At 41.1% G+C, this 17,947-nt stretch overlaps 1 protein-coding gene across 2 annotated transcripts in view; it reads right to left on the bottom strand.

Annotated features, from left to right (window-relative positions):
* Positions 1–17,947, bottom strand: part of sgcd (sarcoglycan, delta (dystrophin-associated glycoprotein)) — a 150,486-nt gene that overhangs the window by 42,864 nt on the left and 89,675 nt on the right. For both annotated transcript variants that reach the window (XM_036524608.1, XM_036524607.1), the window contains exon 2: positions 11,924–12,109. In XM_036524608.1, the coding sequence (XP_036380501.1) occupies positions 11,924–12,109 (186 nt within the window). The remainder of the gene's footprint in view (positions 1–11,923; positions 12,110–17,947) is intronic.

The following is a 17,947-nucleotide window of genomic DNA, read 5'->3' as shown; positions in this document are numbered from 1 at the left end:
CAGTTTCCATGTCTCATTGCTTTTCAAACCAGCTTCCACATAGACAACTGTAAATACACTCTCACATATACACTTATAAATAATACGCATATAAATAATACACATTCTCACACATACACACACCAAGAAAAATACACACACAAACTCTACATGGACTGCTCTTCTTGCCATAGCAACAGCTGGAATGTAGGGATGGAGTGAAGGACAGTTGATCCTGACATTGCTAGAATGGGTTTAGAGCAAAGACCTCCTGCAGTAATTCAACACAAAAAAACACAAACCACCTTCTTGCATGACCCGCAAGCCAATAGAACATACTCCACCTACATCTAAATGTTAGCAAGAAGACAGCAGAAAAATATTCCTTAGTATCCAGTAGATTAATATGTCAAAACCCTTTTAGTCGGCAAAATGGGTTTCATAGTTACATGCTTTTTGTCATACTACAAATAATTCACATACTGGCTACATGCACCTTTGATATTGTCTTTGTAACATGTCCAGTTTGGCAGGTATCTGCATTTCTCCACAAGAGATTCATTTTCCACTTAGCCTCAGATCTGTGGCATGATGTATTACATGGTGCATTCAGGGACTACAACTGTTATTTAACATTATTAATTAATAGTATTAATCAGACAGTGTATTCTGACACTCCTATAATTATTATTTCATAAACCAACATGTTAAAGCATTTCTTTGGAACAAATCTACAGTATATGCTTTGAAACGAAGTATTTTAAATAATTCTGCCTCTGCAGCCAGCTATGTTCATTTGTGTATACGGTAAATACTCACTGACACCAACAATATGTCTAATCCTTTGGCTTTATATATAATAAAATTAATCAGCCAATGTGGATTTGTCACAACATAACCTCTAATATAGTCATCTAATCTAAATAATATGTTCCAATTCCAAAGCCACCTTGGTTCCATCAACAATTTCCATTGAGGGACATTATGCCATTTATTCAGACTCTCACCCATTGTGAGAACACATCTTGGATTTGAAACGTTATCTGGTTATACAGCTGGGTTTTTATTGAAGCAATTCAGGCAAGGTATAGGTACAGTACCTTGGTGAAGCAACATCAGCAGGGCCTCCCGAGTGGCTCAACCGATAAAAAGGCTGGCTGTTGCTAGCAGCAACAGCAAGTGAACAATGCACAAAGGTCAAGCACTACGGCTTGAGCACAAATTTGCTTCCTTTCACCAAGGAATACAGGGAAGGGTAGACTGACCAGGCGCTTAGTCCACTCCATTGCACATAAGCTACCCCTGCTGGTCAGTTTGGCATCTGCAGTTCTCCCTGAATAAAGCTGCCTGTGAAGTGTCCTCCCCTGACTCAACTCCTGACAAGCTTAGCATGGGAGCTGCTAGAAGAAGCAGTGGCTGTCATCACATGTTTTGGAGGAGAGCATGTGTTTGTCTGTGTCTTCCCACATTGACAGTAGAGGTTGCAGCAATAGAGGTTGCAACTAAGGACATGATAGAGCATTCCATTTTTTTTTAGAAAATGGGGAACAAAAAACATTGGGCGTTACAAATGAAAAATCAAAAAAAAAAAAAAAAACATCATCAGCAGTGTGCCTCATGTTGGCCGAACCTCCCAGTACAGGGCTTAGCCTAAAAAGCCATACAATACACAGCCTCTTGTGCTGTACTTCCTCCCTTTGACACCCTCCCTACCTACCTCCCGTTTTCATTTCAGCCATATCTATTCCATCATTTCACTTGGGGGACATGATGAAATTACAACACTGCAGCGGCTGAGAATGAATAGATGACCTTACTATTACAGAGAACGAGAAGGGCATAGTGTGCATCGTGTTACAGAGTGTTTCCTATCCTGTCAGGGTTTTATGGAGTAAAGAGATCATAAAACATTAGGACATCCGAAATGATCCTGATCCCCAGTCGGGCCGGCACCAAGCGTGTCTACAGGCCCGTCTTTTTTTTTTTTGCTTTTGCTTCATCAGTGAGAGATATGGATCGTGCCTATATGCTGCACTCCACAGATGTTATTACCGTTAATGGCACTATCTGGAGTTGCGTTTTTTTATCTGAAGGCCCTCGTATTCATCAGTGATTGTGCTGTCCGTTGGAGGATTCAGTGCTCCCCGGGCTTCACAGTCGGGGGGCTGCAGTCGGAGCTTGTACAGTAATCAATCTGTACAGATGTCCCACGCAGGGCCATGTGAAATAATCATGGCCAATGTGGGTAGAATGGAGCTGACACAGTCGACAATGGGACTTTTAACACCCCGCATTAGCAGAACACATTCCTCTGCTCTGACTGCTACCTCTGTCCTTCGCAATTCCTTTCATTTTAAGCGACTGCATCCCTGTGCGTTCCTTAAATTGCGATTTGTGAACCGGGCTGGACTTTATTCTGTTCAGCCCTAATGTCTTGAAAGAAAAACAGCATTTTGTTAAGCCGCCTTCACAAAAAAAAAAACAAACAAACAAACAAAAAAAACCATATACTTCAATACAAAAGTACATAGTATATAAAACCATTTGATAGATAATGGGTTCTGTTCCATGTTATCTGGTTCCTAGGGTTTCCCAAGCAATAAAACATGTGCAGATTTTCCACTTGGGCTGCTGTTGTTAAAATCTGTTCCCTGCGCACACTGTCTTTTAACGGCTCCCTCACTCCAAAACCTAAATCAATAAAATCCATCACTTTGAATTTGTCTGAGGGGCTTTTCATCGCGAGGCGGGGACGCGGCTCTTCATTATCATTCATCTGCCAGTGGTCGGCAAGTAAAAACAGGGGACTCGGCGCGGGGGAAAAGCATTTGTCACCACTGTGGTGTCACACGCAGCAACTTAAAACCACAATTGGCCAAATGACCTCCTGGTCTCGAAGCCATGGTTGGTGTTTCGTTGTTCGGGCATTACGCAACTTTGGTATCAAGCGGCGTCATGTTGCTTTGGCTTAGATGCCATCGCAAGCCCTCAGATCTCTACTTGTGCACTCGTGCAGGGGTAAAGTCACATTCATTTTGCTAATATAGCACATATTGCAGCATTTTATGGAGAGGATCTTGGTATGTCCTCGTATAATATACTGACAATTAAGAACAGCCCTCAGGATTACGCTGTTTTTCCAGCCGCAGGTGCTGCAAGATGAGGCCAGCCATGTGGGAAACTAGAGAGCATTATACACGTTTGTAAAGTCATAGGTCCAGCTCCTGAGTGGAAAAAAAAAAAACGTTACGACACTCTTGAGAGAAGTACTGAGCTGCTTTATCAAAGCCCTTGGAGAATCAGTGTATTTTACAGAAACACGCATATACATTATCAATCTTAATTGTTTATGGTAGCACATTTGTTCCAGATCTAGAAAAGCGCTCCCTAATTTGTGAATGACCTTGCAGAGGATGATTTATCAGGAGATTTGAATCGTAAGTGTCATGTGATGCCTTTTACTGTAACTCTTTTTTTTACCACTCAGAATGAGTGTTCGCTTTTTTTTTTTACCATTCAGAATGAGTGTGTGCTCACTTTCATGGAACAAGCACTTGATTGAGGGACTACCAAGGTTAATCAGTGTTTGGTCAGTAGGTACCACTTGGAACGTGAAGATGTGGTTCCTGTACAAAGTACGCCCTCTTCAAAGACACGCTTGGCGTCGGAAAGGAGCGTCAGAACCCTAAAAGGTCAAACTCATTTTATTTTCAAAGTATGGTTTGCGATCCACAGAGGTCACATTCACACTGTAAACGGAGTCTGTGTGGCACAGATAAATGGCACTGTAAGAAATTCCACCATATGTAACAGTAATATGGGAATGAATTAACTGATATTACTTTCATAAATTTAAAATTCTTTGATCACCACAATAAAGCAACAGAGCTGCAATCTCCTGCAGCGTGGCCCTGCTAATGTACTTGGGGAAAAAAAAAAACATTTAAACAAGTATGCTTTGCTTTCAGCTGCTGCTTTCCTTTAGTAAGCCAAAATACCGTAATGTAGCCAGCGTAGCTTTTCATTACATGTTCAATATTTAATGTGCTTTTTTATCTTAACTGCATCTAACAACCCTGCATTTGACAGCAGCATAACAGACCTTGTTCAGGAGCATGCTGACCAAAGAAATGCCCAAAACAACAGAATTACTGCAAACATGTCAGACATTGCGAAATGCCTACAACAGAATCAATCACTCTCCATTCTTCTTCAGTCAGTTGTGTAGCAGAGGACAGAACAGAATCTGATACAGTGCTTGGGCTCAAGGGCATTATCTCCTTTAAATTGTTGAATCATAGGCTATCATTGCAATGTTTACCCAGGGACAGCTCTTGAATCCAACAGATGATGCTACGTTTTGAGGTGATGATGAATACACAGCTGAATTTGACTATTCAGTGGCACATACCCTGGGATGGTATTTAATATTTTATTAAGGGCAAGAACAAAAATGCTGTGTCTTGCCATTTAGGACTGACTCCCTCAAGCAACCTCATTCTGAGAAGAATGACTGGCTCTGGTCTTATATTGCACCATGCGCCACTGTAAATGATTGGAGTCAGGCGCAAGAATCAGGGTGACATCCGAGACATTGGGGACATATATTGCAATATTGGAGAAAATATGACTGTGGATTAGTTCCTTCGCATTTCTCTCATACTCTGTTTATTTGGTATGCATTTGTTTGACAAGATGGTGTCTCTAGAGGAGCAGGCCGGTGATTGGTTTGTCTTCCGAGTTGGTCTTTAAAAGACAGGGAGATGATCCCTCCATAAGTGTACAGCATGCAAAGATGACTCTCAGTGGCCATGTTTATGCAAACCCAGGAAAATACATGGCTGTATAAATGCTGGGCCTTTTTACTCTTCATCTTAGAAAAACAGAGGCACAAGTTTGGAGTTTCACGTTAAGTAGTTTCACCAAAGAACTTTACAACCCTTTTTGCAAAAAAGTAGAGTTTGTTATATTCCTTGATGGAGTGCCTACACCAATGTCTGAATCACCGGTGTGCTCTGTTATGAAGTTTTTTCCAGGCGTTACTACAATATGACAACCTCATAATCATTTTACATAAAGTCCTTGTTTGCATGTCACAGTGTGTAACATCTTATGGCTTCTTGCAATATTGGGTCAGTCCCCTAGAATTCATTTTATTACTAGTTTAGCCTCTCCCCCTTTTAATTTAATACTCCATGGACAGCTGTCATTCTTAATCACATGGCCTTTTTGATTAGCAGAAATGTGGCATATCCTCTCATAGAAGTGTTTATAAGTGAGTACAGCCAGACAGTAATATTAATGCAAACTACGAATCATAATTCTGAGGACCTTGTCTCGAGTATTATTTATACATTATACAGTGGTTAAAAAATAGCACCACCTGCCATTACTACTTCTCGATGGGTTGCAATTAATGACATACTAGATGCCTAGAGAATAGTTTTTAACAATGTGCCTGTGGCTGCCAAAGCAGGTCAAAGAGGATCATTCCTTAGGGTCGTCAATTCTGTCTCTATAAATCAGCATTTAAATGAAGTATTCTACACTTTCAAAAAGCCCAGGGCTGTTCATATATATAAAAAAATCTAAAATGGTTTGGTTTTCTTCTGAGCACTTTTTTTCTTTCTCTCCCCCTTTTTCTTCTTCTCTCACTCCCTCCTAAATCTCAGACTTTTTTTTTCATTTGTAGGGGGCTTAAGATTTCCCTGCTTGGACTTTTATGTGTACCAATTTGTTTCAATCGACTGAGCATGGTTCAGTCTGACTCTGCCCTTTCTCTCCATACACTCGCCTGACAGAGATGCGTATAAGGGCTGGAAATGCCAAGCCACATTTCAGTGATGGTGGAGAAATGTCATGTAATTCTGTCCGCTCCCATAACGTGGAGGGAGTTACTTGTGCAAGTCCCATTTCTAATCTCCTGGCTTTGATACCCTTTCCAAAAAACCGAACAAAACGAAACACAAAAACTGACAACACCACCATCATCCTCCAGGGCAAAGCATATATTGCTTGCTGACGTTCTGTTGAAGCAAACACTTGGTCAGTTTAGCTACTGTCAATTCAATTCTGTCCTATCAAACGGTGGTTCCTTTGCACATTCATATGTGTCCAGACATGGAGGATAATGGGGAATAGGTCATGTCCCTGCATCTCAGTGGTAGCTCAGAGAGTATTAAATACAGATGTTGTAATCAATGTTTAAGTATCTAATGAATTCCTTGATTGATGTATTATTGTTAAAGAATGTTCCAGTGGTATAATGTACAGTATCTGACTAATTGTTATAGCGGGTATAAAAATCCAACAGACAAACATAATGTTCACCAGAAGTCCGGTTATCCATTACATTTACGTTACATTTCTTCATCCAGTCATTTCTTTATGGCTGTGGTATGGCACTGTCACGAGACTGACAGGAAGACAAGATAATCAGACATATCTTTGGTTACAGGATACATTTCTCCAACACTATTGCTAGAAAAAGAGATGAAGATAGACGTCAATTACACATGAACAACTGCAACTCCCCATTAATAATAAAAATAAAACTTAATAAAAAACAATTTGACAAGAAAATGAAACCTCGGGGACAGATGTTTGTATCTCAAATTTTCATTGAATATAAAGGCTAAAATATATTTTTACTTGAATTGGGGAAGCATGGGGCTAATGGCACTTTATGATATTATTTCTGTCCCCTGACCCTGCCACCCTCTTCTTGGGTTGGGGGGTTAACAGCATGCTGGCTGATTTTTGCAGCCTCACTGTGTCCCTTGGGGAACCATGACTGAGAACTCTGTTTGGACCGATCAAGCAAAGCATTCATATTTCAGCAGCTGGGGCCGTTGGACAGTAATTACTTTGCGGATTACCTTGCCGTTTGCGGTGTGTCTGGTCATCCGTTAATGCGGCGCGCGACTGTTCCCAGGGAGATTTGTCCTCCCTGACCCGTCAGGTGACGCCTCAGCAAGCGGGTCTCTCTGCTTCCCGTCCCCTCCATGTCACGCGCTTGTTGGCCATTAAAAAATCGCCAGGTTAGAAATGCCTGTTGGCGTATTGCGCTAACTCCTCTCTCGCCAGAGTGCTGATGCTCTACTTTCGCCTATTAATTACTGCGAGTAGAAAATGCAGAGAGCATACGTACAGTACATTTTCCACACACTGTAAAGGTTCTGCCCCTTTCCAAACTGGTACTTTTTAACAGCAATTAATTGCTCAACAGGGCAACTGCCATGTTTCCTCACAGGACAGACATACTGGAATTCAATGGTCAGTGAAATGACCAACTACATAGCTGAGAGGATGGGATGTTTGGATGCAACACAGTTTAAGTCCTTGCGGCATGACACCAATGCACATGAAACCAGTAATTCGCTCTCAGAGCATTAAGCATCGTGATTCCCTTTCTGCTGATTTCAATAAAGCTGGCAGAGGCAAATGATTCCAGCTCATCGGCATGTCAACATGTTTTCCATTTCTTTTTTTCCCTGTTTGTGCAGCTGTTGCATTCAGCAGACATGTCCCTGGCCATTAGTACATATCCAAACATGGTCTGAGTGGTGCTGGCTGCTGGAAGTGATCAGAGAGTGGAATTTATCTGATGTGAAGGCCTTTTTTAAGCTTGTACTGGATGATTCAAATTGTTTGCTTTGTAGCACATGAGCTGAGAGTCTATAAAAACTTTAATGAAATGAAAATATGCCTGATTAAAAGAGTGTATCTGCGTAACTTCTGTGGCTTTCTTACAAACCAGATTAAAGAAATACCCTAATTCAAGTTTTAATATAAAGGATATTTTATTAATGTGAAACATAAACCACACTGTTGAGACTGATCTTGGTTTGATCACTGATCACTGGGGAGATAAGTCTTTGATAATAATGTGATAATTTCTGTTCTTTTTTTTTGGAATATCAAGTAACATAAAACATAATACTAATATTTCACAAACATCAGATAGAAAAAACATACTGTAAGTATTGAAAGTATTTTAAAAACTGGTGCAATAACCATACAGCAGATATAAGCAATTTTCTTCCTGTCAATGCCAGGAAAATCAGGACAATGATTACACTACAAAAATGTCCACAATGGCTACAGCTCGGAGAGAACACTATGATGTGCCAAAATAATGGATAAAAATCTCCCACCCAGACACATCAGAACAGTCTCACACTGGAGCTAATAGAATATGACACCATTTTCAGTCTAGCAGAAAACAGGAGCTGCCTCCCTGGCCCCGGCCCACATCAATAACCAAACAAAAGAACAAAACTACAGGACTTTCGATGGCACTCGTTGCCTCCCTTTTGCAAGCAGACACACGCTAAATCGGAGGGGAGACGTTAGGCACATGGCGATGCTGATCACTGAGAGGGGAGGAGGAGCGGCTGTAGCACGGCACAGTGGCACAGGGGGAGTCCAGCAGGTGCGGAAAAGGGGAGGGGGGGTGGGGGCGAAAATAAAAATTCCCTGGCTGGACAAGAAAGGCACGCGTCCACCGCTTGATGTAGTATGTGTCAACTCCTGAGCCATAGATCAGTCCCCACAGGCCAGTGATCCACATCCCAGAGCGGCTCACGCTTCAGCGAGAGCCCAGCTCTGCCCTCTCACCTCATTGGCGGGCGGACTTTTGCAGGTGGGGCCGCTGCTTTGGGGGATGACCTGGCGAGGAGCCCAGATCCAGAGAAGCTCCCGGTTAAACGGAGCACCTCCGACCCCAGCAATGGGGATCTGGACTAACCTTTCCACGGCTTCGAAAATGCAGCGGCAAGCAGAGGGAGAGAGGAGACAACATCCCCCTCTCATCCATGTGACTCAACGGGCAGGGAAACTTGCTAAAGCATGAAGGTCAGATTTGGGTACTGACTAAATTCATTAGCCAGCCCGCACCTCCCACTCTATGTTAGAAGAGAGAGAGAGAGAAACTATGCTAACAGCAAACTATGCAAATATTTTATATGATCACAGGAATTATTTTTTAAACTTTCCTTGCGACTTACTGCCAATATGTAAGTGCAGATGTTGTATGCACTTTCTGCTGAACGAGGCAGCGGTATGACCAGAAATATTTTTTGGCGTGAATTAAGTTAACTGTGTCCTATACTGTAAATACCACCACAACGGTAACCAAGGCATCTGTGTAATGCCTTTCATTATTTTTAGTGGTAGTGTGCTCCTTGCTAAAGATGGAATGCCAAGTCTGTTGTGTGAGAAAAATACACTAAACTCAATGAGACATTTCATTTGCTGCACAGGCAGTCTATATTGTAGCTCTGAGTTGCAGGAAATCCTTAATAAACGGAATGGCTCCTGAACTTCTGTGTTTCACCCAACCTCACAAGATCTGACACACTCCAGCCTTTTCTTGGGTTTTAGTTCATCCAGAAAATATTGTGTCTAATTTTCACTGTGGGAGAACCAAGAAACAGAGACACTTTAAATCTTACATGTATAGAAGAGCCTAACGAGATAAGGGCTACTGTCTTGTCTGCCCTGGAATGACCCATACAACCGAAGCCTGTGTGCCATTGTTTTAAGACATCTAGAGCCTAGATTTTAAAAATAAAAAGTAGGGCTTAAAGTTTTAATAGAAAACACTTCACTTCTCTGTCATTTAAAAGTCATATTCCTTAGCCTTTGAACTGACACTTGATGTTTCCCTCCCAAGACTTCAAATAATTCTAGTGTGAGTATCCCAGAGCCCTTTGCCGGTTGCATACTCTACTTGTGCTAAAAATTGTGGGACCACTCGGCTTGTGTTCTATACGCTATTGTGGCTCACAACTGCGGCTTACACAAAATGCTTGTGAAAAGCCCTGTACATGAAATAAAACTACTATGGTTCTGCTAAGTTAGGGTTGACACATATTTCCATAGCTTGTGAGCTCTCTCACAGTGAGATTGATCAAACAACACAAGGCAGAGTGATGCGGTTTGCTTAGAATATGAATAAATAAATGAATTATCAAACAACTAAGATGGGAAATAGTAGTAATGCTCAATCCTGAAGCAAATTATAGTACTTAGCTTGCTGCATGGTATCAAAAATACCCTGCATATTCTCAGTTCCTCACTAATATTTTGTATTCCTGAACAGCCTAATTCAACATTGATGCAGCTAGAACATTGTTTTACAATCCACACATTCTAGTCCAAATCAAACTCGACCACTAACCTGTTGCTAATATTCATTGACATTTCCAGCATTACACTGTCTAGGTTCTATATAAGCAGGACATAAACTGTGTTATCTTCCTTGACATGCACATCCATAGTGTGATGCTCAAAAGCAATCTGAGGAGACACTAACCAACAGCACATGCCCGCGACCCTCTATACCTGTAAATGTGAAAGCGCCGCCTCCAAAATTCCCCATGCTCGCAGGTTTGCATCTTTAGGCCAGTGTTACTTCACTGCTTGGCTTGTGCATACAGCACTGTTTCAAGTCACGTACAGCTTCATTCCTGCTTTGCATCCATTTTGAAATAAATAATATCTGCTTGAATATATAAATATGCATAGAGCAGAAAATGCAAGAGGACAGATCAAAATATTAAAATGCCATGAGCAGCCCTTTGATGGCCCGTGAATTAGACTTTCGTTTAATTAATTACTTCATTTTCCCTATTAAACCGCGTTCTTGAACATCAGCTTGTTCTCATGTTTAATTCAGGGTGAAATTCTGCATTCTACTTCTGTCCACATCTGACGCGTCGAAGGTGCTGCAGATTACTAATCTGAAAGGAGATGGAGTTTCAGTATGACTGGAATTTTAGAGTCAAGCCAGTGATAAGAAAACTTAGTGTCAGACACTATACTTTACTATGGTGCTCTGGCTGTAGGATGAGGCTCACTATCCAGAACTTTCTCTGCCGTTGTCCCATGATGGTGGAATGACCTTCCACACTTCATCTGTTCTGCCGAATCCCTCGCTATTTTTAAGAAACACGTGAGGACACAGCTCTTCTGCACTCATCTGATCACCTGAATCGCTACCACCTAAAGCAATTTCTTATGCCCTATACTCCGTTTTCCTTAAAAAAAGGTTTAGTGCACTTATGTTTCTACCAGCTAGCTTATACCTTGTCTGGTCAACTATTGAAGTTGGTCATGCAGCACTTCTAATATTATGACTCCATCTATGGCTTTTGCTTGTGTTGTACTCTGCCTCGCTTGTAAGTCACTTTGGATAAAAGCGTATGCCAAATGAATAAATGTAAATGTAAGAGACATAGGATTCAATGGAATTCACAGCTGCAGCTCGCCCTTCACGTCATTTTAAATGGAAGATTTAGGTGAGTCACAGGGCATTCACAGGCTGTAAAAATGCTTCTACTCATCACACCATGTTTTTTTTATGGAGACAAAATATCAAGTAAACATGACACACAAATTATAAAGCACACATTCAGATGAGTTCCCCGCTCTGGTAAAGATGTGAGGAGGTTGCGAGAGATGGATCGGGAGACTCGTATAAGCTGGGAGAAAGCTGTAAAAGTTCTTGTGAAATTACTTGATGAGTTTGGACGGAACAGAATAAAAATGCATGAGTGTGAATTAAAGGGCAGGTAAATATTACTGTGGGTAACAGTGCTGCATGTTTAAATTGACCATATTTACTTTGACTGCATAATAAAAACATGCAAAGAAACCATGACTTGAGGTCTTAATTTCTCTTAGATGAATCGAGTGCTACAGTATGCATTTAACGCTGAAACAAATCAGCCACTGTGAGACCAGATTAAAGCAGTCCCCTGAGGCGCCAAGGCTGCCATTGTATAATTATCAAATAGCCATTTGTGAGTTTGGGCCTTTGAGTACCCCTGAAAGAGACCCTCCGTTGTACCAACTGAACATCTAATCACACCGAACTGACAATTCCCTCCCTGAGTGGAAGGCGAGTCAAAGGAAAAAAAAAAAAGGTGGTGGTACTTACTATTGTGAAGTTCATGACTTTGAGGATCCAGATGGTTAAAGCAAGGTTGACCAGAATTAAAATCATGAGAAGGAGGACGAAGAAGTAAAGGCAACGCTTCCGCCATCCGTAAATCCCCACTTTGTACACGTGTGGTTTCTCTGAGCTCTGCACATTGTTTCTATGAGTGCACTGTTCCTGGGTCATCTGGAAGAGACAGGGGAGAAAGAAAAAAAAAATGCTGTAGTTCATGTTACATCTTCAGCTCCTCCTCCTACCCCCTCCAACCCCCCCCCCCCCTTCGTAGAAGACGTAGAAGACTCAAGCTAGCATAATGGCAGACTGAGCATAATGAAACATAGTTTGGTTAGAAATCAAATTGATTCATTGTCTCATAAACTTTTGATATCTCTATTACTCCCTTTCTGCACCATTGATGCCCTGATAGTCCCCATTAATGATGATTCTAATTGTCTGTCGGAGAAGAATAAAAGACATTGTACACTTCAAGCACTGTAATAATAGCCCAATAACTCAAAGCAAAATACAATTTACAGTCTGTAGTGCTTTGAATGGGTGACTTTGCCTGCAGCCCCATTAGCATCAGACAACCGCACACATTCAGCGCTAACTGATACAAATCACACACAAATCTGTGTGCATTATCCTTTCAGAGCGCAAAGGCAAATCAACAAAACCCAGCTTTTGCCTAGTAACTGTCTTGAAATTGAAGTGCAACAACAGAAATATGTATCTCTACGCTGAATCACACACAGCAATCCAACAATTTCATCTGTGCAATATTGCTTAGGACATTTACAAACTAATGAGCAGCATTTGAAAATTAGCATTTGAAAATATGCAGCAAACATTCGGTTATGCATATTTTGGGAAAATCCGTGGCCATAACAGCAATGACAGGAAAACAAAACCAAACAAAAAACAATCATGACTGTGGAACCTGTGAAAAACCTACTATTATTGATCTGTCTTGTATTTCAGTAGCAGCCACCAGGGTTCTGAACACTTAACCTTGTGGGAGGCCGATCCCATCACACCAGAACCCTTTTCAAATGAGCCAATATGTCCGCTGCACTGGGGTCAAGGTTCAGGGGGTCACCTACAGTATAACCCCGCAGCCCTCAGGCTCTTTCCACTCTTCTCCACCTCTAAGTGTGATTTAGGAGGGGCAACCTGAGAATGGGCAACCTCCCGCTAAAAGGTAACTGTGCCCTGCCACGGTTATTGACGCATACGCCAGCCACACAGCGGTGATAATGAATGTGTGGACAGGTGACAGACCCCGCCTCCCGCTGACATACAGTACAAACAAATAAAAAGATCAATGTCACCGCTTTGAAGGACATCGGCAAATGACATCTTCCTCAGAGACCCTGTAGTGCCGTCATACATCAGCCTCAATTCTCCGCACCACTAGAGGACGAGTTCACAGAGGGTTACTACCAGCCAGGCAGGAAGTGAATGCTGTGTTCCCGCTGAAATGTTTCCCCTCATATCTCTGTACAATAAACCATCACGGCTTACCTTGGAAAACAATCTGATGAGGGTCTACATAATAACCATGAGGATAATAATTCATGAGTATATTAAATAGGTATCATATTCGTACAGCTATTGCTGTACATTGGATTTGGGTGGTGTGAACTTTATTTCTCAGGACTTGGCTGAGAATAATATTTGTAGAACTTGACTTTAGTATGGCAAAACTATTCTTTATTAACTGAGTGAGCTGGTTAATATACTTGTAGTGCATTACATTCTTGACTGGGCTGCTATGTTTACCTATTATCACATTACCTTTCAAGTGTGATTAATTTTCTTGCACGGTTTAGTGTCAGTCTAATTGTGAATTAATTTGTAGTTTCAATTTCCCTGTCTCAGCTGGCTGCATTTAGTGGGCCTACCCAATTACAGTACCTATGTCAAATGTTTTGTTTTTCAGAAGAGTGGCTTTTTACTTGAAAAGCAAGAGAGAAAAAAGACTAAAAAAACACAAGTGGGGTATTATATGGCAAGTTGGAGACATACCAAAACACTGACCTTTATGACTGAAAGCCTGTTATACACCAGTCAACCAAGAGCACCCTGTTTAAACCAATACAATTCAGAAAGAGTTTGTGAGTCTGGTGCCTAAGCAAGCATAGCCAATCAACTGTGAATATAAAGTGATTTTTTTGTCTAGAGCAACCCAAACACTGCTAAATCTCCCTAGGTCACAGCTAAAAAAAGATAACATTTTTGTGAAGGGAGCTGTCATGTCAATTGACAGTATAAATATCAAGTTGACTGGCTAACAGCTATTCTTGCAAGTGTATCTTTAGAAGGTGATATGTAGCTATTTAGAAGGTCCACAGCTCATAGACCCAAATTAATTCTTTGAAGCATCTTTTATTAGCATTTTGGTATGTTCTTAACCACTTATAACAACAGACATCATGAATTGACATTAGCAATGCTTGCCCATTATTAGGGTCTGTGCCTCCAGTCAGTTGGGGAATTTATGAATCCTGACTCCATGTCAGACATCATGCATGGTTCAAACAGACATTGTTAATTCGTACTTCAATTATAACATTACAGTTTTTTTTATTTTTCATCGTCTGTCCCTTCACTTTGTCATCTCTAACTAGTGACTGAGGACAAAAATGTTCCACATTCACGGTTTTCCCTTTAGCCTTCTCTTCAGAGCCAATGGGCCAACTTTTCTCCCGAGAGTCATCCTGCAAAACCACACAAATAACATCATTCATTTGCTAATGCTTTTCTGTTGGAGTAAATGCACACCCTGGAGTCGTAGTTTTTGTCTGGAAGGGAGATGAAGTGCTTTTAACAGCTGAATAAGTTTTGTTGCTTGTCTGACACAAATCTACCAAATGACTGATGACATTTTTTTCCTCACTCCCAGATAAAAACTACTATTTATGAGGATCAAACAAAACAATTCCAGTATTTTATCACTAGCTACTGGCAGTGGCTGTGTGTTCAGCCATTTTCTGTGCATTCTTTCATTTTATATGCCTTCTTTACAGTGCACAATTTTGGGATTATCATCTCAGTCTGATTTTTTTTACCTGGCCTTCACCTGTTTCTTTTAACATGGCTCTGGTGGTACTGAATTGTCGATTCATTGAGTTCACACCAAAGACCAAAACTGACAGAAGAAAACTGAGCATTGTCAAATATGTCAGTCTACGAAATTGGACTCTGTGGGCAAGAGAAAGAGAAGGTTGTTATCTGTTGGAATTTATGTGAGGAAGTGAAATCCCCTGATGCTTTGAATCAAAATCTTCCTTTATTGTGACAAATCCATTTGGAGCAAGTGAAAAGCCTACATGGACATTGCATTTCATCAACCCAACTCAGAACATCCATCCATTTTTCGGTAGCGGAATTATACTCCCGAAATGAGCTGGAGGCACACCCGGATGAGACGCGCACATACAAGCAGTGGGGCCGTTTAGAACCAATCAGATTAGACAGCATGCCCCTCCACTGGGGGAGCAGCACTTAGAGAATACCCACAAGGGGAACATGTGCTCTCTATGCAGATCTGAACCCTAACCTCCCAAAATTGTGAGGGAACAGTTCCCATACTGCTAACAGCAAGATAAAAAAAAATCCCTCTTCAATGTCATTGTGGCATCAGAATGATGACTAAAGTAAACGCTGGAGCCAAGCCATCCACAGCACTATTGTTACAGTGCATTTCACTGTGAACTCTTAGCATAACACCAAGGTTAATAAGCACATGATTAATTATGAGCTGCCCTTCCTGGTGCTCTGTCAGAGCTCTACCCAGAGACCGGCTGTAATACGCACAAGAGCAACATCACAAGAGACCCAGGATGATCACCAGATAAAATACTCGATTCCTGACTAAAACAATGCCAGGCTAATTATCTCCAGAGGAAAAGAACCAGGCCTTACAGCCCTCCCTGATGAAGACATGGCTGCACAGAAAATCATTTAACTCCTTAGGTTATTTAATTACAATAAAGGTTCAGCAGGGAGAAGTAAACCACAGTAGCACAGTAACTCCTGGCTGGTGACAGGCCACAGAAAGTCAAGCCACACTGCAGCTCATTCCCATGGGAAACTCACTGATGGTGGTTTTTCATGCGTGTGCTGGAGATTCCTTTCCTATGAGACACCATGTTCACAGTATGTGAACACGAGCAGCACACGTTTACTACTAAGTTCAGTCAAGGGGATGGGGTGCATGAGATACTAATAAACCCAATGACATGAAGTAATCAATAGGAAGAAATCTGTGATTCCTAAGCAACACACAAAACAGGAGATACTTCATTTCCAGTACCAGTCAAACGTTTGGACACCTGTGGTTAACATATTGGGAAACATGCATTCAAAGACGAATCTAAAATATAACATAAGTTTTGATTTGTTTAACAGTTTTGTGGTCACTGCATAATTCCATGTGTGTTATTTCATAATTTTGCTATTATTCTACAATGTGGAAAAAAGCAAAAATAAAGAAAAACCCCTCTATGAGTAGGTGTGTCCAAACTTTTGACTGGTACTGTATGTCCCTGAAGTTGTACACTTTATTTCAATACCCATTTAGAGAATGATGTCTGGTTAATGTCCTTTAATTTTGCAACCTTTATGACTCATGAACTAAAACTGAAAACCACCCTGGTTACTGTTCTGAAAATGAAATGCTGTTTTAGGCAACCTTCAAACATTCATGTGGAAACATTATGGAGGTGTATTGATCTGTCTTACTATTAACTGATATGTATTGAAAACACAGAAATGCGTTTAACAAAAAAAAAAAAAAAAAGTCAGAGCATCAACAATTACTCAACTGAACCAATTATAAATGTGGCTTAAGCCTCTTTACTTGAAAGCCTTGTTTCAGGAAATTCTATAAGGCCAGCGCTGCCGAATCCAATTAAACATGGAAAGCACTTTGATGGAGCTTTTTAGCAATATTTTATGACTCTGCCTTTCCGTGACTTTGACAATTTTATGGCAGCACAGGAAGGAAGGTGGATGCATTATGGTCACATTGCTTCATCTCATTTTCACAGAGCTTCTGCTTCTTCTTCTATCAGCCATTTGGGTGCTGTGACCCCTTGCGTTGAGTGAGCGCCTCCTCGCAGACTCTGTGACCCTGCTAAGGGCATGCTTCTTTTTCTCCCTTCAGTCTCGGCTATGCTGCATATAGATTTTGAGTTGTGCATGAAATCTATATGCATGTGCAAGTACCGGGACAGTCATACTATCAGACCTGTTTCTGAATAATGTGGCTTGAATAAAACATACACACGCACACACATACACACACACACACACACACACATTTTACAAAAAACCCATTGCTGCCATTTCAGTAGCGACCGGGAGTGAGTGTTCAGCCAGATCACTTCCTGTGTTCGTCAGTGGAACCAGGTGCGGTTTATTTCCTCCTCATTATTTTTAGTTTCCATTTTTTAGCTTCCATGCCATGCCATCTCTGACGTGTCTACCATTTATAGGGATTGGATCAGTGATGTGAGAGGGTGTGTGCTGAGAGAGTAGAATGGATTGAAGGGGATTCATTCCACAGATCTGAGTCCATTGTCCCATGGTTTGATTATCATGGCTTACATGAGAGGACTGAAATGCTGTGGTTATCTTATCCACTTGTTTAAATGATGTCATAATACACTAGACTGCTAAGAGTTTGTTGGCAGACTTTTTCATCAGTGAGTCTGCAAGGGCTACCTTCATTAATGTATTAATAGTACGACATGTATACTTATATTTTACATTCATCACTTGTAGTTGTTCAAATATTATATTCAGAAGCAACGTGAACTAAATTCCTTTGAGTCACCTGGTGAACTAGTTAAATGTAAATGCTTCTTTCTGACAACATGATAAAATGCATGCTGGATTTGGATTTGTGAAAATAAATGGGTAAGCATAAACTGCCATGGCCAGTGCTGCTAAATTGCATAGTAAGTGCGCTAACATTAGCTATCTAGATAACATACCATATAATCATTTGAAGTTCTG

The sequence above is a fragment of the Megalops cyprinoides genome, chromosome 3 (genome assembly GCF_013368585.1).
Source record: "Megalops cyprinoides isolate fMegCyp1 chromosome 3, fMegCyp1.pri, whole genome shotgun sequence".
Classification (NCBI taxonomy): Eukaryota; Metazoa; Chordata; class Actinopteri; order Elopiformes; family Megalopidae; genus Megalops; species Megalops cyprinoides.
The sequence above is the reverse complement of the archived record's forward strand: the minus strand, read 5'-3'. Positions and strand labels throughout refer to the sequence as shown.